Source organism: Mirounga angustirostris, unplaced genomic scaffold (assembly GCF_029215605.1).
Source record: "Mirounga angustirostris isolate CCGP_5_RB_7025 unplaced genomic scaffold, mMirAng1.0.hap1 SCAF_17, whole genome shotgun sequence".
Lineage (NCBI taxonomy): Eukaryota > Metazoa > Chordata > Mammalia > Carnivora > Phocidae > Mirounga > Mirounga angustirostris.
The window spans coordinates 52,871,641-52,893,748 of record NW_026991725.1 but is presented as its reverse complement, the minus strand read 5'-3'; the positions used below and the strand labels follow the sequence as shown (position 1 = coordinate 52,893,748).

Here is a 22,108-nt window from a genome sequence, read left to right as displayed (position 1 = left end):
CATACTTCTAGTACATTCTTTCTCAGCCTTTTGTGGGTTTTGTCTACGAAGAGCATAGGGCTCTAATATTGTTTGGTTTGCTAATATTCCCATGAAAATGTTCCTTGTTCACCCTGTCTTTAAAAATGTCATTTGTCTTAATTAATGCGACCCTCTGAGGCTAGTTAGGGAAAACAAATCTCACACAAAATGAACACAGACACTCACTTTCATTTCAAACTGAACCAGTGTTCTTAAGGAACTCTTTGAAAGTGCTTGGGTTCAACAGAGCCAGGTACTTAGGAAGACCTCGATAAATATTTGTTGAATGAGCGAGTGAATGGAACATTCCCTCTGTTCTATTCTCTCTTCTCATCCTGGAATAAAGGAGGTAAATATACTGAAACAGTATTTAACATTTTGTAGTTTACCAGCTGAGGCTAAAAAAAAAAAAACTCCTTCTCTTTTTTTGTTACTAAAACCATCCATCTGCCAAATGTCACTTCCCGATAAGGGCCCACGGCTGAGTCCTCATTTGTAACTGAATGTTGGCTGACATAATTAATGTTTACCACACAACAACATTTGAATTACAAACCCAAGGCAATTTACACATCAACTCTACAAGCCGGTCACCCTGGCCCATTCCACAAACTCCCAAAACCTGGGATTGGGTCAGATTGGGGGAAAATGACCAAATAGAATCAGAGCCTTTTTAAAGCCATGGGGGCGGTGGAGGGAGAGAGATTGAGAGAGGTGGCTTTGGCAGGGAGGAGGGGAAGTACTTTACCCCAAAGCCTCCAAGATAAACGAAGTCGTCCCTGGAGGTAAACACTGTTGAGAAGCCTAATGCGTGTGGCTCCAGGCCCGCTGGGAGCTGGGCTGTCTGCTCCCTGCACTTTATCTGCGGCGCCCCCGCCCCAAAGCGACCCCTTCCCCGGGCCCGTGCAGGTCACTTCTCCCCCTGTTGTCCTGGCCACACCGGGGGCCAGAAAGCAGCCCTCCTGGGTTTTTTATTTTTGCTGGTAAGCATTTTTAATGTTTTCTGCTAATAGCGGTTCAGCTTAAAAAAGAAGGCAAAGTAATTAGGCAGGTGGGAGAAAAGGCCTAACCCCGCGTCTCGGAGGGAAATGGACACAGGTACAGTCCCATTATGGTGATTACCTTTAAGGCCGACTGGCCGCAAACGGGGCTTTCTGAGCTAGGGCCCAGCCTGTGACAACACAGCCCCGCTGGGGACAAAAACCCCACCGCGCGCTGTTTGTGCAAAGCTAGCGCTTTCCAGCTCGAAGAGCATCAGCGGCGAAAGAGCAGATCTCAAGAACTCACATTGGTTTGGCTTTCCCGGTTTCTATCCGGTGATCGCTTGGCTCCCCTCCCACCCAAATCCGGCCTCCCTCTCCAAGTGTTGGGGTACCTATGGGGCGGGGCAGGCACACTCGCTCTGCACCCACGCCGCCCAGGGGGGCAGCTAGAACAATGAGAAAGGAGCCTGGGTGGCTCAGTGGGTTAAGCATCTGCCTTCGGCTTGGGTCATGATCCCAGCGTCCTGGGATCGAGTCCCGCACTGGGCTGCCTGCTCAGCGGGGAGCTTGCTTCTCCCTCTGCCTCAGCCCCTCCCCCTGCTTGTGCTCTCTCTCTCAAATAAATAAGTTTAAAAAAAAAAAAAAAAGAAAGGCTTTTTCACTGTCTGGTGAAGAAACAACAAAGTAGTTATGGGGGGGGGATCAGAACCCCATGGGATGTCCTTATGCTTATTTTAGGTTTTCGGTCTTGACTGGAGGACGGAAGGCAGCATAATCTCTCTCTTCAGGGCTCAGACCCTCTGGAGGTCTTAATTGGCCTTGTAGCCACCACAGAAACCACAAAACGATCTAGACGCTGAGAAGGGGGAAAAGTACTTTGGAACATTAACATTTCCTTACTCCGCAAGCGGTCTGGGATGCAAATCGTTTTCTAGGGCCACTTGTTTTTTATCTTTCTTCTCAACTAGATAGGTCTGGAGGCTGTAGGGTTTTCCATCGCCCATCCACCTCGAGCTGTTCCTCTCCAATCTTGCCGACCACCTTCCGGGCCCAGGAAGGGGCCTTTATGGAGGTTCCCATGGTCAGGGTGACTGAGGGACCAAAGGCATGGAAGGCACTCAGTGGAGTCGGCCCCCTTTTACACACACACCCCGCATCCACGCCCACCTGGAGGTTCACGGGCGTTCACAAGGTGCTCTTGGAAAGGAGGAGCTGATGGATGCTTCACTAAATACTTGAGGGGTGAAATGTGACTAGGGAAGGCAGGAGGGTGGAGGCCAGGCCTAGGATAGGTAGAGGCCTACTGGAGAGGGGGCAGGAGGAGACAGAAGGCACACAGGCTTGGGAGGACCAAGGAGGGCCCAGCAAAGTACTGCTTTCCAACACCACAGAGAACCCACCCACGGCCCACTGTTAAGATAAAACCCCAACTCCGGGCCCAGCTGCTCTCCTGCTTAAACCGCCAAGGGGTCTTTAGTGCCTTTCAATCAAGTCCGAATTCCTCAGTGCCCAGCACACAGTAGGTCCTCACTGATACCTGCACCAGGAAGCAGGCTGATGATCTGAGTGGGTGGTCTCCCTGCCTCTCCTCCACCCTCCTCTCTTCCTTCCTATCACTGCGGTTCAGTGGAGTACTCCAAAGACTTTTCTATTCATATGCTTCTCCAAAGTGATCACTCTTCAGAGGGTCAAAGACAAAACGATTTGGAGATACCACAGAAGGGAAACGTGTGGGGCCACATTTTTGCTCAGCGGGGCGCTCGCTTTCAAAGCAAGCATGTCCCCTGAGATAAGAACCCAGAGGAGAGACCTAACCTCTGTGGGTGTGTGCGTCTCAAATCATGCCATCTACCCACTCCCTCTGCCCAAATCCTGAGGTATTTCCAAGATATCCTGACAGCCAGAGCTCTCTCCCGTTCTGTCTTTTCAGGCTGGTGGTTCTTAAAGTGGTCCCTGGATCAGGGGCATTGGCATCACCTGGCAAGCTTGCTAGAAATGCAAGTTCTCAGGCCCAGGACCTGGGTTTTAGCAAGCCTGCCAGGTGATTCTGAGGTGCACTCAAATTTGATAACCACTGCTTTAGAATTTGTGGAGACCACAGGTGCAGTCTCCTTCGATGCCCTAGGATTTAAAGCACGAACTCACGAGGAAGATGGGACACACAGGTTCATAAGGACATCGATGTGTCCTTCTCGGCAGAACTGACAAATGAACTTTCCGCAAGGATGGAGACGCTCTTCTCTGTGCCACCCCTTCGGCAGCTCCTGGCCGTGTGTGGCCGTGAGCAGCTGAAATACGGCTCCTGGGACCGAAGAACTCGGTGTTTAAATTTATTTAGTTGACACTAAAACTTAAATAGCCACATGTGGCTAGTGGGTGTCCTAATGGATGGTACAGTTCTAGAAGGTGACAAAACTATATATATATATATAATCTTATTCAACCCAGTGTCTTAAAATCCCAGCGATATCAAGGTTGAAACTACATTCTCTCAGATTCTACCTTATTTCTTCGGATCACTTCCTCCTTTATAGGCCCTGGCACATAGCTGAGGCTCAATAAATATTTGGCAACTGACTTGGGATTAACCAAGTTTTGTCAGCTGTAAAATGGAAGGTACTTATTCACTGATTGACTGATTGATTCATTCGTTCATTCAATTTTAATCCAAGACTTGCTGCTTATCTCGAGTTTGCTCTAGCAAATTGTTTTGGACCTTTTTTGGGAAGCAGTTTAAAGCATTATGTAAAGTAACACTCTGTAAATCTGATGAGACTTCAGGTGTAGGACTGGACCCGGGGGTGAATTAGAATTCAGGAGGCAGTACACCAAGCCATAATTGTGTGCCCTGCCATGTGCCTCTAGGATTTGAAGAAAAAGGATGTAATAGAGGTCAACCTTCTTCAACCAACTTCTCTCTGTGGTGACACCAATCTGTTTCAGACGGCTCTGCCTGATGTCAGGGTCAGTTCGGGTAGGTGATGGGGTCTCATTTTTCAAGATAAACATGCATTTTTACTCTGCAACCTAAGTCTGGCCCTTAGCTATCCCTCATTAAGGAATCTGTATACAAATGATTGAATTTGGATTACAGAAAGACCATACCCCAAATTTAAAAAGTTTTTTAAAAATTTTAAGTATGACTATTAGCAGTTTAACCAAATCCACACCATCCCTGAACACGTAAGTGAGAAGACGTCTGCAAAGTTCTTTCTTTCTCTGGCCTCTGGGGATGCAACTCTACCCAACACACACTGAGGCTCAAAATCCTCTTGAGGGAACCGCCTGGGAGTACAATAAAGACCTCTAGCCCTCAGCAAGAATCTAGGTGACCGACAGATGACAGAGGTGACCAAGTTCAGCATGGTCCTGGACCAGACTGCCCCCACCTATCTTCAGTGACACCGGTCTCCGGGGCTGTCCTACTTGGCCCCAGCCCTGACTCCGTCTGGGAGTTCCCAGAGAGAAAAGGTAGTTTTGGGGGCCTGGTTCCTTTAGGCTGGGTTTGAGGAACCTGCATAAGGTTCTGGCACTCCTGGCAGGGTGTGGGGCCGTGTCCATCACATAGGCAGGTGACTTGGGGCACCACATTGCTGCACATGAGGGGTCGCTTTCAGGGGCCCCGCCTCGGACGTCTGGGCAATCACTAGAGAGTTCTGGAGAGGTACAGGAGGGGAGAACTAGGTTTTACTAGGGTAAAAAAACAGCTAGGGGCGACAGCCGTTTGGGTCAAGATTGGGGCTCCAGGCAGAACTAGGAGGAAGAATCTGACCAGGAATTTGGTGGTATGCAGGTGCAAACGAGGGGGGTAATTCAGACACCATCTAGTCTAGGGATATCAAACCCATGCTTCCCACCTTCTCCACCCTCCCCCAAGACAACCATCACTAAGAACCCAGCGGTCTTTCCCACCAAGACCTGGTAACAATTACAAACTGCTCAGAGTTTGCAAATCAATAAAATCTCAGGAGTTTTCTCGATCTGTTTGAATCCATCTACTGTACCAATGAGGAATACTTAATAACAACTCACTTAATCCTCATGACAACTCCATGAGAAGGGACCGCGTGGGAGAGGAGGAGACAGTAGCATACAGAAGCCCAGAACGTTCCAAAGGGCGCACGGCTGATGACAGGTGGAGCTGGGCTCCGAACCCGGGGGCACCCCTGCCCCGCAGCGCGGGTTCCCGACCACCGAGCCGCCACGGCTCCCACACGGACAAGATTCAGGCTTGGGGGCTTATCGCGGAGCAAACGAGCATGTACGGTCTAGAATATTTTATTTGTAGATTCATGAAACTCCAACATTTACAGGACATTCAAACCGTTCTCAGAGACGATCGTGCTAAAGGTGTAATCGCCTTGGTAAGCTTGCCAAGTCAGAGTGCAAGGGCTTTTATGAAAAGCTTCAGAAATGTGGCTTACGGGGCAATGGCTTATGGTCAACGCCTTTTGATCTCTCATGTGACAAATATGTACTTACATATATTGCAGGAAACCTCACCACTTCCTTCCTAAGTGTTGGTCAAAAACACTAATTACGTGGCTAATTAGACTGTGAGGCTTCCCTTACACCTGGTAAAAATGAGCTCTTTTCACCCCGCAAATTTCGTTGTGACACAGCACCAAAAAGCAGATGTGTTTCGAGGGTTTTACTGTAGGCACCATGAACAATTTAAGCAAATCATATAAAAGCAAATGAGAAACTCATGAAAGGGGGTCTGCTCCTCCACCAGGGGGTGAAGAGCCGAGGCAGGGAGCCGCCCACGACGGAGCGTCCGCTTCCAGAGGACAGCTGGAGGCCCCGTCCCAGACACGCCCCCCACCACGCCGGGACACCCCGAAGGAATCACCAGCCCCAACCTGATCCGTGATTTTTAGGTCCCTGCTTCTCATTCCACCTGTGCAGTCACGGCTTTTCCTTTGGCGTCTCCCCCCGACATTCCCCGCCCCGGAAAGCGCACGCTCGCCTGGAAGCCGGACGACACGGTCTCCCTTCCCTCTGCATTCGGAGTCAGCCCGCCGCGCAGAACGAGCGTCTTAATTCTGGAAGCCCGTCTGCCGAGACGCTGAGTACAGACTAACACCGAGCAGCACGCACCAGAGTCCGGAAGCGCCTCTGACTAGCACGCGCTCGCGCCCGCCGGCAGGGGGCGCCACGGAGGGCGTGGCTCGGGCGCCCCAAGCGGACACAGCAGATGCGACATACTCACCGGCGTCGAGGCTGCCGGTAGCCGCCGTCCAGCCCATGACCGGCGGGACGGCCCCGACCACGGCGCCCACCCACGTGTTGGCGATGCTGATCCTCTTCAACGGCGTGTAGCAGCAGGTATACAGGAAAATGTTGAAGACCCCCAGGGCTCCCGTGAGCGGGTTCACACCCCAGGTCAGGAGGGCGACTCCTGGGACAGCACAGCAGGTGGCGAAGGCCACAGCCAGCAACGGGCTGAAAGAGAGCAGCGAACACAGGGCAGTCACTGTCCAGTCCACTCAGGCGCGCGGCGCGCGGCCCGCGCCGTCCGAGCGAACCACCCGCCGGTCAGTGGCGGGGCCGGGCCGGCCTGCTGGCCCGCCCCGCTCCCGGCTACGCGGCATCCTCCCCGCGACACCTGAAATGGGGGGGATCGTGTCTGCAGGCGTTCTGGCTGTGGCTGTTGCAGCTGCCCGCCGGGGATGAAGTTAGCCAGTCGAGGTTAGACGGCCCTGCGCTGCACGCACGCTGGGCCCCTTCCTGGCTGCGGGGGGCGGGGCGGCACTCGGCTCCTCGGTGCCCCAGAGAGGGTGGACTGCTCTCCCCCACCGGCCCGAGTGAGGACAGACCCAGACCCGTGCCTGTTTGGCACAGAGTTCTGGGGTGCTTTTTTTTTTTTTAGGGTTTCATTTATTTATTTGAGAGAGAGAGCGCGCACAAGCCCGGGGAGGGGCAGAGGCAGAGGCAGAGGGAGAAGCAGGCTCCCCGCTGAGCAAGGAGCCCCATGCGGGGCTCATCCCAGGACCCTGAGATCACCACCCGAGCTGAAGGCAGACGCTTAACCGACTGAGCGCCCCAGGCACCCCAACACAGGGTTCCGTTTTACAGTTAACGAGAGGGACGTGACAGCTACAGATAAACCGCCCGCAACACAATACTGTAACATTTGGGCAGGAACGAGTGTCTTAATTCTGGAAGCCCTTCTGCCTGTGTATTTCTATTTTATTGAAAGACATCACCCAATTAGCAGTAATGGATAACGATCCTGTGTCTGGGTGCATCTATCTGTAATGAATGACAGGCTCAGCATGGGACCAGCGCGGTGCCAACAGCGAAACTCCAGGGGGCCGCTCCACGGTGACAGGGCACTTCCAGTGGAGTTTCTTTCCGTGCCACAGCTGGCTTCAGAGACGGGATTTTGAGGGGAGTCCTACGATATTATATACGCAGTGGTAACGGTCAAATACAACTCTCAACTGGCAGTGACGATTCTAAGACCCATTCTCATCACGGCCCACTTTTTAAGGTGGACTTTCTGTGCAATCTTGTGAAAGACTTTTTGAGAGCGTAGTTGAATCGGATCTAGAAGTTCCCAGTTATATGCATGTTTGTTTATTTGTTTATTTTTATTTTATTATTATTATTTTTTAAAGATTTATTTATTTGAGAGAGCGAGAATGAGAGACACAGAGCATGAGAGAGAGGAGGGCCAGAGGGGGAAGCAGACCCCCTGCCGAGCAGGGAGCCCGACGCGGGACTCGATCCAGGGACTCCAGGATCATGACCTGAGCCAAAGGCATCGCTCAACCGACTGAGCCACCCAGGCGCCCCTATTTTTATTTTTTTAAGTAGGTTCCATGACCAACGCCTTGGAACCCAACGTGGGGCTCCATCTCACAACCCTGAGATCAAGACCTGAGCTGAGATCAAGAGTCAGACACTTAACTGACTGAGCCACCCAGGCGCCCCTACTTATTCTTTCTTGAGAAACCCACGCAGGTCCCTCAAGCCTGCCTTCTCCTTATGGAGGCCATAATTCTGCCTCCGAGACAACTGCATGGGGCTCAACGAGTCCACTCGATCAGATCAGATCCTGTGGCCACCACCCCTGAAGATGGAACCCAGCAGAGGGGTAGTTTTGTTTTGTTTTTAAAGATTTTATTTATTTATTTGACAGAGCACAAGTAGGGGGAGCAGCAAGCAGAGGGAGAGGGAGAAGCAGGCTCCCCACTGAGCAGGGAGCCTGATGCAGGGCTCGATCCCAGCACCCTCGGATCATGACCTGCGCAGAAGGCTGACGTTTAACTGACTGAGCCCCCGGGGTGCCCCGCGAGGAGTTTTGATGGAGAAGAGAACATATGCTGATACATTGTTGCCGAGATGCTTGTTCAAGCATGCTCCATGTGAATGGTGAATTTCCACCTTGCCTCCTGGCTACCTCTTCTGGAGCACGGGGTCCCTCTTTCCCACTGCGGCAGTCGCTTGGGCCCCCTCGGACTTTCATCCTGCCTTGTCCTTCCAGTCCATCCCACCCTGACAACTCCCCCCAGTGCCTCTGCTCCTGCCAGAGAAAGCCCACGACCACACTAAGTGGCCCCATTCTCCAGATGAAAAATTGGGAGGATGGCTCTGTGCTGTTGTATCTCACCTATGCCCAGAAAAAGATGGCCAAAAAGCAGTGAAAATGTTACAACTGTTGTCCTTCTTGCAATAAGGTCATTTATAGCTTATAAGAACAGTTGTTTTGTTTTTTTTTCCTATGGGACTGTAAAAAAGCGAGTTTTATTTTGGGTGGGAGAAAAATGTGGCTCATAAACATTTTTATTTTTCCTGAATTGGACCTTGTGTTAAAAAAAAAAAAAAAAAAAAAAAAAGGTTGTTCGCTCCTTCTCCTAGGTCTGTGGAAGCCAGTTGGATTCAAAGGTATTAGTGTTATGAAAAGCCCTTTTAGAAAAGCACACATGAATTTAATTTATTGAGATAGGCAATTTCACATGGAAATTTAGTTTCTGACCCTTGTAGGCATCCCAGAAAATCATGAGGCTTAATTTTGGTGTTTCCATCAGTGTGCTCAGGGGCACGGATGGAAATTGGGGAGACTGACAAGCTACGTAAGGAAAAAGGAGGCTATTTACCCAGGTAGCCACGACCATCCCCAGCACCTGGAGGCTCAAGGGACACATTTTTCCTCCTGGTACAAGGAGGCCTGAATCGGTGAACTTCATGGTTTTCTCACATTATGGGCAAAGGTGCTCCAACTGCAAACTCTGTGACGTTTACTTTCCTGTGATGCTTTTGTTTTTCTAAAACATCTACTATAGAAGTAATATCTGTTCTTTTCAGAAAATTTGGAACTACTGAAGATTACAAATACAAAATTCTAAATTACTCAGTGAAACACACTGGTTTATATCTTCTTTGCCTTTTTTAAATGACATCTATTTAAAAAATAACAGAACATACTGAACTGTGTGTGGTTCTGTTCCCTTCTTTATTTCAGTATTTCTTAATAATTTCCCTGTGCCACTCAGAAGTCTTTTGTATCATCATCATTAATAGTACATAGTGGCCTACGTGGTGTATCTCTGGATATACCACGGTTAATTCAATCAACATACTCCTTCTGGACACTTCATATTTTTCCCTTTTTGAAATTAGAAATAATGTGGGCATAAAGATCTTACAGACAGACTACTGTTCATAGTTCTGATTAGGATAAATTCCGAGGATAAATTCTCAGACGTGAGATAGCTAAGCCAGATGACAGGCACATTTTTAGGGATCTGACTGGTACTGCCAGTCTATACTATACCCCAGAGGGTTTAGACCAGCTTACCCTCCCACCAGCACTACATGAGAAAGCCTATTTTTAGGAACTGTATCAACACTGGGTATGGCGTTAAAAACAAAACAGAAATTAACAAAGTAAAACATGTTTATTCAGATAGGATTATTCCCATTGCACAGACGAGAAACCAAGACTCAGGTGACCTTTAGACAGTGAGGCGGATGGGGTACTGCCCCCAATGTACAGTTGAAAATCCAGGGGCGCCTGGGCGGTGCAATCACTTACGCATCCGACTCTTGATTTTGGCTCAGGTCATGGGCTTAGGGTTGTGAAATCGAGCCCTGAGCTGGGCGCCAAGGTGGGCATGGAGCCTGCTTAAGATTCTCTCTCTCTCCCTCTCCTTCTGCCCCTCCCCCCACCACTAGCACACTCGCTCTAAAAATAAAAAAAATAAGAGAAAATCCACATGTAACTTTTGACTCCCCCCAAACTTAACTACTGATAGTGAGAACGGCAAGAGACCCCTTTTTGCTGTGATTCGCAATTTACTGGAGAGATGAACTGCTCATGCAGAGATGATTAGTGCCACATTTTTTTAAAGATTTTATTTATCTGAGAGAGAAAGTGAGAGATCATGAGCAGTGGGGAAGGATAGAGGGAGAAGCAGACGCCCCGCTGAGCAGGGAGCCCGATGCAGGACTTGATCCCAGGACCCTGGGATCATGACCTGAGCCAAAGGCAGACACTTAACTGACTGAGCCACACAGGCGCCCCTCGCCCAACCCCCCCAACGGCATTTTAGGTGGATGCTCGCAACACTTGAGCTCACCACAACTGCGATGAGAGGCGGTTAGGAAATTATTACAGCAGTTAATTTTATGTGGTTATGATTCGATACTTTTACATTTGTTTACCTTTCTCTCTACTCAAATGGCACCATGTGCACTCTGCAAATGTCCGTGTGGGTAAGTTTTTTTTTTTTTATTTTTTATTATTATGTTAATCCCCATACATTACATCATTAGTTTTAGATGAAGTGTTCCATGATTCATTGTTTGCGTATAACACCCAGTGCTCCATGCAGAACGTGCCCTCCTCAATACCCATCACCAGGCTAACCCATCCTCCCACTCCCTCCCCTCCAGAACCCTCAGTTTGTTTTTCAGAGTCCATTCTCTCATGGTTCCTCTCCTGTGTGGGTACATTTTGATAAATTTTAACTTTTTATAATTGATGTGTATATATTTATGATAGTATATGACAAAGTAGACTAGTATCTACATATCTGTATGTGTTCATGACATACCTAACTTTTCCATTTTTTTGAAATGTCTCTGCTACACGATTCGTCTGTTTTTTCAAATTGTTGCAAATCTCCAAAAAATTTTCTAAGAGATTTACTGAAAAAAACCTGCATGTATGTGGACCCGCGCAGTTCAAACCCATGTTGTTCAAGGGTCAACTACACAGGTGAAGTAACTTGGAAACAGGACCTGCACTCGGGACTTATTTGTTGGCTCATTCGTTTAATCCAACTGATAGGTGGGGGCACACGGCTGTAATACGACTTACTGATTCTCTGATTTCTTGGGTCTGCTGAGGGTCTGGGGCAGCTGGAGTCTTTAGGCTGTTGCCTTCCACTGGGAGCCACCTCCTATGGGTTTAGAAGCTCCTTTGGTTTACCCCGTTGTAGAAATAGCCTAACTAACCCATTGCACTTCCTGAGATGAAAACAATGGGGAGCACTATATTAAAAAAGAAAAAGAAAAAAAAAAAACCAAACCACAGACAGACCTAGGAGAGAATGTGGGCAGTAAGACAGACATGCTCCTTGTCCTGGGGGCACTTATTTAAAGTGAGACAGTTAAAAAGAAAGGCACTCTAGGACCACGAATGGACAGCGTGCGGGTGTCGGGGGTGGGCAGGGAAGGATTCTAGCAAGAAGTGCTGGGTGGGCGGGAGAGGGGCTGGAAGGATGGAGGGCAGTGTTTCAGGCAGAGGGCACAGCACAAGGGGTGGGGGTGGGGGTGTCAGAGAGCCCCGGGAAGGCCATGCTGAGACATCTACCTGAACATCGCCTCTGGGCAAATGCAGGGTCAAAAAAGATTTCTCTGCTTTTTCAACAAGGGAAGAAAATAATCAGATGTGATTTTCACAAGGACCCCTCTGCCTGCCGTTGAGGACCAGCAAAGACAGACAAGCATTTGCTCACCTCACGAGAGAAGTTTGTGTTAGGTATTTTCGAGGAAGAGAATGGCGAGCCTCCACTGCAAGCAGGAAGAGCACTAGCAATAGTGATGGTTCTGGGATGAAGAGAATGTGTCCCAAGTAGCCTCTGGGCTATTTTTTAAAGTCTGATTTACCATGAAATCTTTAGCAATCACGGGGATATTAAAGTGGCTTAAATTCAGCAGTTTTAATAAAGAGATCTCTTTTTTAAGATTTATTTATTTATTTGAGAGGGAGAGAGTGCATGCATGAGCAGGGGAAGGGCAGAGGGAGAGAAGCAGACTCTGTGCTGAGTGTGGAACCTGATGCACCACTCGATTTCACAACTGCGAGATCATGACCTGAGCCGAAATCAAGAGTCAGACACTTAACCCACTGAGCCACCCATGTGGCGCCACAAATTTAGCCATTTTAATAAAGAGATCTATTTCTGATGCAGAAAAGGATTAGTCAAGTGTGTTCCTTTCTCATCTCAGTTAAACACAACTATGATTTTCTGCCTTAGTATACATAAAAGCCTGGCTACATCTCAAAGACTTGAAGGATAATTTTGTTCAAGATCGACTTCTTGTTATTTTAGGTCAACGACTCAATATACTCTTCCTCCTAATCGGAGTGCTCAGCCCTTGATCAAAAAACCCATCTGTTCTCTCCCACTTCTGGATGGGTCTTGGAAAGTATCTCAAATCTGGAGACACACATACACACACACACACGTACATGCCCAGAGTTACTTCCCTTTCTATCATTCACTGTTTAAAAATTTTGCTTAAATTTTTTTCTTGAACATTTTTTCCCATTAGTCCTTTGGCTCCTTTTATCATCTAAATTCCTTAGCAGGTGGCTTCCATTTCAAGTGCTGCTCTGAGGCCTGATTTCTTGAAGCAAAACGAGAAGACAGGCCAGGCAGGCTTCCTTGGGGTTCCCTAGGTCGTGCTGGAACTCTCTGTGGTGGGGCCCGGGGTTCTGTCAGAGTGTGGTCCCCAGACCCACCCGAGCATCAGCATCACCTAGGGACTTGTAAGGGGTCCAGGTGACCTAGAGGCTTGCCAAAGACTGAGACTCGCCACTCTGCCATCACCAGGGTGGTGCTGTCCCATCTGGCCTACATCTGGCCAAGCCAACGGAGGCTGAGCCTACGGAAGGTCTCCATCTCCACTCCACCTCCATCACCAGGGTGGTGCTGTCCCATCTGGCCTACATCTGGCCAAGCCAACAGAGGCTGAGCCTACAGAAGGCCTCCATCTCCACTCCACCTCCATCACCAGGGTGGTGCTGTCCCATCTGGCCTCCATCTCCACTCCGCCTCCGGTGCTGCCTGCAGCTGGCCTGGGTGGGTCGCCCATTTCCCGCTGTCTTTTGATATATGTCTCCTGACATATTCTACGAGGAAAGAATACAGGGAAGCAGCCTAGCTGTTTGCAACTCACGGAGGAACTGTAGGTACATCCCTCTGCCCCATCCACCTTGATTTAACCTAGTCATGCTGCTAAGTGTTTTCACCACGACAAGGGTGAGATGAAGCAAGCACGTTGAAGTCTTGATGATCTTGTGGATTCTGGGTGACAAGTTTGCTGGGGTTCGCTGTACTATCTCTGCTATTGTGTCTCCCGGAACATTTTCATACCAAAAATGTTTTTAAAATGCGTTCATGTTCTTTTTGTAGTAATAGTATGACACTTTGGTTTCCATACCGGAGCAGAACTAACTAAGCATGGTGGACAGGAATCAGGTGGTCTGAGTTCAAGTTCTGATTTGCACTAGCTATGTAAAAGAGGGCAAATTATCTAACCTCTCTGATCCTTAGTGTCCTCAACTGTAAAATCGGGGGTGTCTTAGGGCTCTTTCGATGGCACGGTTGGAGCTCACATCAAAGTGGCTTACACAAAAAGGCTCAGGAACAAGACCACGGGGAAGGCAGGGGCTCTGGCTCATTGAGCTGTATGATCTTGAGCAAATTATTTAACCTGTTGGTCTTAGTTTCTTCATCTGTAGAACAGGAGGTACTTTAGAGTTAAAAATTAAATGCAGGAACGTAAATGAAGCACTTAGCACAGTGCTCACCAAATGAGCGCCCCGCATTCACGCGGTCTCTCATTCATTGATTACGATTTCTCTCACTGTTGGTACAGTCAGCCACTGTGCTAAGTGTGGGTATACAGCAGTGAACAAAACGGGGCGATGTTTAGCCCCAAAAGGAAGGTAGACGTTAAACAAATGCGAGTGCTATGAATTCTCAAACTGTAACATCGGCTACATGAAGAAGAACTGGCAAAATGAGACGGCATTATCTAAATAGGACAAAGGGAGAACTGAAGGTAAGCGCTGATAAACTTGCAGTAAATTGCTCCCCCAATTTAATTTTTTCAAACTTACGAAGACATACGGATACATATTAGAATATGAAAATAGATGTATATAGACTCAAGAATGCATCTCAATTGTGAGTTATAAAAGTACGATGGTTGTGTAGCATCTTTTTTTAAAAAGATTTAATTTATTTTTAAGAGAGAGAAAGAGAGTGAGCATGAGTAGGGGGAGAGGGAGAGGGAGAAGCAGGGTCCCCGCTGAGCAGGAAGCCCGCAGGAAGGCAGATGCTTAACCGACTGAGCCACCCAGGTGCCCTGTGTAGCATTTTCTAATAATAATTAAAATGGCAAAACTATTTTTATTTTCAATAACTTTAAGAATCTAACTTTAGGGGTGCCTGGGTGGCTCAGTCGTTAAGCGTCTGCCTTCGGCTCAGGTCATGATCCCAGGGTCCCCGCATCGGGCTCCCTGCTTCTCCCTCTCCCACTCCCCCTGCTTGTGTTCCCTCTCTCGCTGTGTCTCTCTCTGTCAAATAAATAATATCTTTAAGAAAAAAAAAAAGAATCTAACTCTATTGTATAAATCACAAAAAAATAAAATAAAATAAACCAGCACCAGGAAAAACTAAATGGATCACACGGAAAACATTTTTTTTTTCCCTTTCAAATGTTGGTGCTCTTGCATGTTTGCAACACTCTAATGGCCTTTATTAAGGAGAGGGAGTTCGTATCTCTGCAAATGGTTGTCACCAGAGATTACTGACACGGGAAAGATTAGCAAAGCAGATGAATGGGGTGTAATGGTATTGCAAACAATTTCTAATTTTCAATAAAACGGAATAAAGGGATGAATAAGGAAAACAGCACTATCGGGGGAGGGAGGAAGGTGGCAGAAAAAAGAATCTAGCCATTGAACTAAAACGATTTTTTCATATTCATTCACACAGGCAAATAGGTTCATGGCTCATGCAGAGAGGTGAGTGATGACTTATTTCCAAACTCACATCCAAAACTGAATTATATTTCAAATTGAGAATTATATTTCAAATTGAGATATTTTTCTACTGAGCATTAGCACACAGGTGGCCTTCTCCTTCTCCCTTTCCTGCCCAAGGCTACTCCTGAAAAGAAACAACAGACTAGAGGAAGGAGAATCTGTCCACACATTTCTATGAATTATTTATTCTTCCTTTAAAATACTGTATTTCTTTGTTTACTAAACACCAATCCTTAGTGGCTCTATTGAAGTGGAATTTTCTGTAGAAGTTGGGAACAAATGAGAAAAAAAATATGCAAGCTTTAATTTGATGACTATTGCACTTAATAAACGTAATTTAAATACTTGACTTTGAAATAATGTACCAGAGAGATGTGTTCTTTCTGTTTAAGTCATGTGTCGGAGAGGTCTACGAAATGTTACATTAAGTCAAGAAAGCTTTATACTGTAAGCAGCTTTGTAGGTAATTGGTTTACACAAAAATTAGTCTCATACTTCTTGGTCATTCTTCCAGAATAAATGGTTTTTAAATTACAAAATAACATCTCCTTCTTTAAAAGACAAAAGAAAACCCCAAACCTTAATCAAACCAAGCCAATTTAGCTTTAATTTCCTGTATAAATCCCACATTTGAGCTCTGACCTGAGTTTTGGGGGGAAAGTCTCTACAGGTAACTGTTTTGAAAATGTTTCCCCAGCATCTTAGTCAGGAGTTCTCTATTTCTGAACAAGACTCAAGTTACAGCTACCACAAGGACTGATGAAAATTCAGAATTTAAGGAACAGGTGAAGAAAAGGTGGAGACAAATCATATTTTAAAAGAAAAGAGTCAGCATCTGACTCTCGATTTTGGCTCAGGTCATGATCTCAGGGTCGTGGGATCGAGCCCCATGAGGGGCTCTGTGCTCAGCGGGGAGTCTGCTTGAGGACCCTCTCTCTCTCCTTCCACCTTCCCACCCCCGGCGTGCACTCTCTCTCTCAAATAAATAAATTCAAGAATAAGCATATATGTTTGGCATGACTGTAGTCAGGACGTGGGGCTGTGGCATTATATTAAGAAAAAAATTTCTCCCCCAAGGAAGAAAACGAAGCAGGTCTGAGCTGAATGAGTTTTGAAAATCAACTGCATCTTACTAATCTAGGAGGGAGATAAGCAAGGTAGGCAGGGGTGGGGGGAGTGAAGATGAGCCTTACTCACTGTTGATCTCTGAGATGCAATGCCACCTTCTAATTCAAGGATAAAGCAAATGGGGACTCTTGAGTTATGCTACCTCCATTCAGCCTAAATAAAGGATAACCCATTTGTATGAATTTTCAAGAAGTGATTTCTGTACTTTGATCCCGTCCATGGAAACCAAGTTTCTAGCGTAGGGGGTCCTGTCTCAGTGTATTTCTCAAACTCCTGAACTCCTCCACTACCCCCAGCTCCCGTAACACCTCAATAGTTTTCCTTTTTCCCGGTTGAGCCAGATGGTTTAATTTTCCTACCCCCTCCTCTCCCCTTTTTAATTTACAGGATTCTATTTCAAAAGCGGTTCTGTTCACCTCCGTAAAGTTAGGGTCACTGAATTTTAAGGAGTCTTTGGAAAGCGTTAATAAAACACAATTTATAAGAAGGGAGGGTAGGGAATAAAACTACCCATCCTGCAGCTCTGGAGAGTACCTGGAGGTGCATGCTACCCCCAGACGAAGGTGCAGGGGACTCTACCTCGGGCAGAGCTGCTCAGACCGGAGCCTGTGGCCTAGGGCAGTGTCTGCAGACGCAGGGACGTCCACAGGGACCAGGCTGGCGATGTTAAGGAGCAAAGGGGGCCTCCTTGAAGAAACAGGAGTGGTGACAAACAGTGGGAACTGGTCCTCAGGTCTGACCGGCACATACTATGTGGGAACGTGCAAAGAAGCCCAGAAACCTGGGGCTTTACGTTAGCATTTTCTGCTTTTTAAGTGCTGGCAACAGTAGAAATGCACAGCGGGCCAAACAAAAGAGGTCTTGTCAGGATCTGGCCTGTTGGCTGCCATTTTGCAATAAGCGGCCCAGTGAAAGTTCTCCGCCACCAAGTACAGATCGCTCATTCCACTGCCCTAGAGTTGACCCCTCCAGGACTTTCTTCAGTCTCTTGTGGCCATTTCTTTCCCAGCCTCTGAGATTCGGCCTCCACATCCAAACAAGTCCTCCAGGCACGTTTCCCCTCAGCCTGCTCTCCTTCCTGCCCCCCACCCCGGCCCACAGGTGGTCCTCATGCCCTTGGCTCTCACAGACATCTCAGTCCTTCAGTCCTCCCGCCCATCCCACCACATCCGAACTGCTTTAATGCCTGCACTCTGGACTATTCATCTTTCTGTTCCCCGTATCCAAGGCCAGCGCACCCCAAATGTTGGCTGAGACAGACCTTTACAAACCACGCACATGAAGGAACGAACACCGCCTTCAGACCACCCCCCATGTACCACCGGTCAAGGGGAATGGCGTTCCATCATGCCAGATCTTTTCACCTTGTCTCATTGGAGAAGAGAGATAAAGTGACAGCATGTGAGACTCACTGACTCCAGGTGATTAATGAAAGGTGTTGGCTCCTAGGACTTACTGCTCAAGTGGCCACAAGGGATTGACTGGGTTACTAGGATGTGATAGTTAACCCTTTGTATTTATATTTATGAAAATATCTGAATGTTTTTTGGTTATAAGATGGGACATGGGAACTGAAGACTCCCCCATCCCCAGGACGGCTGGCGAGAAATGGTCACAACTCACGATGCTTCAGAGTAACTGTAAATGCTTTCTTCTTCCTTAAAACAATGAGAGAAAGGAACGTTCCCTTCCAGAAAACACCAGGAAGCACAACGACGTGTGCAAAACCTTTCTGCAGACCCTTCATCCTGAGCGGTTCGTCATGTGGAATGATTTTCAGAACACAACTCTCTACCTTAGCACCACGATTATTAAGTTGAGACGAAATTTGTTCTTCCTGCCACTTCAAATGATTGGCTAACACTAAAAAAAAAGAAATTTCTATACTTATAAAATGTTTATGTTCTTATTACATTTGCAGTATATACACATCCAGAGACCCGTCATAACAATCCTTAGAAACTCTGCGGGGCGTTCGCCTGGCCTGGGTACTTGTCCACCGGACCAGCGGGCCTGGCTGATGAATAATATTCTCAGCTCCCCTGCAGCCTGCAAAATGTTTACATTTGCTTAAGTGCTTACTGGTAAAACCTTCAGTAAATTTGAAAAATGTCTCTTGTAAATCCCTATAATGCTTAAGCTAAACCCCGTTCTTTAAGTTAATAATGCCAACTAAACAACCCATTCATTTCACTTCGAAAACTCCATCTCCGTCATTTATTTAAACACCAGGTACTGTCCGACCCCGACCCCAAGTGTTTTCATTTGTCCTGTCTCGGTAACCTTTCAGTCCGCTCTTATCCTTCTCTCTCTCCCACCTGCAGCCCACACCTACAGCTTCCCAGTTATGGATCACCCTCGTCTGATCCATTAAGTTGAAAAGACGAACGTGGACATGCATTATTTTGCTGTTAGCATCACCAAGCTGCAAAATGGCTAATTCCAGGAGAGGTCATCAAAATACACATGTGTTTCAAAATAACAAGGAAGGAGGCTCGGCCCAGGCCTGCTTTCAGGAAGCTCTTTTGCTATCCAGGCTGTGCTTACCCGGACTTCCTTTTCCTGACCTCCCAGAGCCCTTCGTGTTTGTCCTGATTCCCTCGTTTCACTCAGTGCGTATTGGTGGGCTGTCTCGGCCGTCTGCAAAGCGTTTTATGCATCTGGCTAATTTTTTTACCCAGATTATAAGCCTTCTGAGCATTATAAAAACAGAACTTGCCAGTGCTGGTAACATTATCGGTAATCAATAAATTCTTAATGAATTGAATTAGACAAAGGAATTACTTAATTCTAAAATATACAGAAGAAACACTAGACCTTGACATTCTCAAGAACAATTCATTTGAGTTAGGATAGACCAGGAAAAAGGTTATGACTTAATAAAAAATACATGTTTAGGATACATTAGAAATTTAAGTCTGAGGGACCTCAAAATAGGTAGAGGGCCGATTAAAGGTGTCTGCAACCCTCTGTCTTCTCTGAAAACAAAGAGAACCTAAAACAGAAATGGAACCTTAACAGAACCTAAAAGAGAACCTAAAACCGAAATGGAACCTAAACAGAACCTAAAAGAGAACCTAAAACAGAAAACTCCGGCTTTGACAGAACCGGGCAACGCTCCCACAGACGAGCTGTCAAACACACGGAGGATGGCGAGGGAGGATGCGTACCTCTCCGGACGTGAGGCAAAACACAAGACTCAGGAAATATCAAATCTCTTATCTTCACGGAAAGAATTGGACATAAAGTGTATACACTGGGCATGGGGGAGGTGGGTCATATCTAGAAAGCAACAAAGCAGAATGAGTGCCTGAGATACACATCTGGCCAAGAGCAAGCTCAAGTTCAACGGAAGGAGTAGCCTTAGGTCCTCCGTGTGACTCCCCACTCCCCCCCACCCCCGCGCTTCACGGTCCCTGCATCCTCTTCCCTTGCCCCAGGGGACTGGACCCGGGATGACGCATCTGGCCCAAGCTTGGACAATCCTGTTTCCTCTCACAAGGCTTTGGGACGGGGCAGAGGACTCCACAGGGACACCCGGGGGGCTAAGGCTGAGGCTGCCATTTTGATGCTGAGTCTGTTCAAGGGAAAGTGGGATCAGAAGAGCCAAGGCACCGAGAGAGGAAAATGAAATTGGAAGTATAGAGAAAAGCAGACGTGGACAGTGAGTGAGGAAGCCAACCTGTCACTGAAGCCCTGAGGGAAGTCTGGCGATAAGGAGAGTAAGAGAAAAACTAGATGCAGCAGCTGATTTAGCAGACTTTCCTCCAAGACAGAAGGACCACGTGTCCAAATATGAAGTCAGAAGGAAGGGCCTCAATGGGGTGGCGGGGTTGGAAGAGGTATGAGAGAGACCCCAGGGAGAGTCTGAGCCCAGCACCTGCTCTCAGGTGAGCTGGTCTCTAGGTCTTTGAGCTTGGGGACTACCGGTAGAAACGGGGTCACAAGGGCCTCAGGGGTTCCCAACAACCGCCAAAAAACAGGTATCAGCTTCCACCAGCTATTATCTGCTATGGAAAAATACTTGGTCCTCCTAAGCAGAACTGAGGTGCACCTTAGGAAGAACTACTGGGGAACATCCCCTTCTAACCCCCCCCTTCCTCTGACCCCTCACCTTGGTCATCCTCAAACTACCAGATCCATTTAATCCAATTAGGACACACGTTGCAGGAAGTCAGGGAGCTCCAGTGAGTGGAAGGAGTTCTAGGGCGCTGGATACCTGTGACATGGAAGGGGGTGGAAGGACGGGAGACAGGAGGCTCAGAGGCGTCATGCTTCTTGGTTTTGCCCATGGCAAGTTCCTTTAACAACATGTGTCCCCAGATACTGGAGCTGTAGATTGCTCAGCCCCAGGGGAACAGAGGCAGTTGGCTCCAAGTTCACAAGGGATAAACTCTGTGGTGAGGCGCCACTCAGACCCCCAGGAACCACTCTCTCCAGATGTCCTCGGATGCAAACAGACATGCCAGAGTTCTCTAGCCAAAGGCACCAGGACTCCCGAGTTTAGCCACGAGCATCTGGGATGCTTCCTAAGTGATGTGATGTACAATGTGCTCAAATTCATCAAGTGGCCCCCAAGCCATTAAAGACTCTGATAAATAATTCTGCCGCAAAGCCCCAGGGCTGAAGTAAAAAGCACAGAAAGGCACGGGGTCAAATGTTTCCACAGGAATTACATTTGGTAAACGGAAGCTGCAAAAGGATGTTTCTATTAACCACCTGCAATTACTGTTAAGGCCCCACTGTTCTCTAGAACAGACAATCGGAGTAAATAATCCCTTCTTGTGGGCCTGCAAGAGTTAGGATGGACTTAAACATGTCATCTTAGTACTAAAAAAAAAAAAAGCCATCTTTCTATCCACTAGGACCACAGTTGATAAGGAAGACAGTCTTTCTTTTATTAATGGTGAGTGATAACTTTCGATATACAGACTCGGCATTTTATGCAGGCAATAAAAGAGATCATTAAAAGTACTGTCCTCTGTATCCTCTTTGGGAAAATGAGACAAATGATAGTATAATTTCACAGATTTTACCTTCATTAGATGGTATTGTAGTTGTAAAGACTTTCACCTTTTTTTTTTTAAAAGATTTTATTTATTTATTTGAGACAGAGAGAATGAGAGAGAGCACATGAGAGGGGGGAGGGTCAGAGGGAGAAGCAGACTCCCCGCCGAGCAGGGAGCCCGATGCGGGACTCGATCCAGGGACTCCAGGATCATGACCTGAGCCGAAGGCAGTCGCTTAACCAACTGAGCCACCCAGGCGCCCAAGACTTTCACCTTTGATTCTCAACACAACTGCGGAAAGTTTCTGTTGCCTAAAACGTAACGGGTATGCACATACTGTAACTGGCTCTTTCGAAAACCATCAATTGTCACTATTCCTCGTCTATTAAATGCACGCCAATGTCACTTTCTCCATCACCGGGAACAACGCAGATGAAGCCACGGTGGCCGCTCAGGGAACAGAGGGCAGGCAGTACTGAGGCTGGACATCAGACCCGTCACAGGACCGCATGCATTTTCAGGGTCTGGAGACACAGTGGGGCTGCCGTCTGTCTCCTTTATTTAGGTCAGCCCTATAGTGAAAATACATGATACTCAAAATTATCCTTCAGAATCCCCTGCAGCGATCCAGAAAGTGCATGCAAGGTTACGTATGTCCAATTCTGGGAAATAAT

General features: G+C 47.5%; 1 protein-coding gene across 4 annotated transcripts in view; it reads right to left on the bottom strand.

Annotated features, from left to right (window-relative positions):
• LOC123854503 (protoheme IX farnesyltransferase, mitochondrial) overlaps positions 1–22,108 on the bottom strand; it is a 133,202-nt gene that overhangs the window by 8,578 nt on the left and 102,516 nt on the right. For all 4 annotated transcript variants that reach the window (XM_064583261.1, XM_064583262.1, XM_064583260.1 and 1 more), the window contains one exon: positions 6,217–6,449. In XM_064583261.1, coding sequence (XP_064439331.1) covers positions 6,217–6,449 — 233 coding nt within the window. The remainder of the gene's footprint in view (positions 1–6,216; positions 6,450–22,108) is intronic.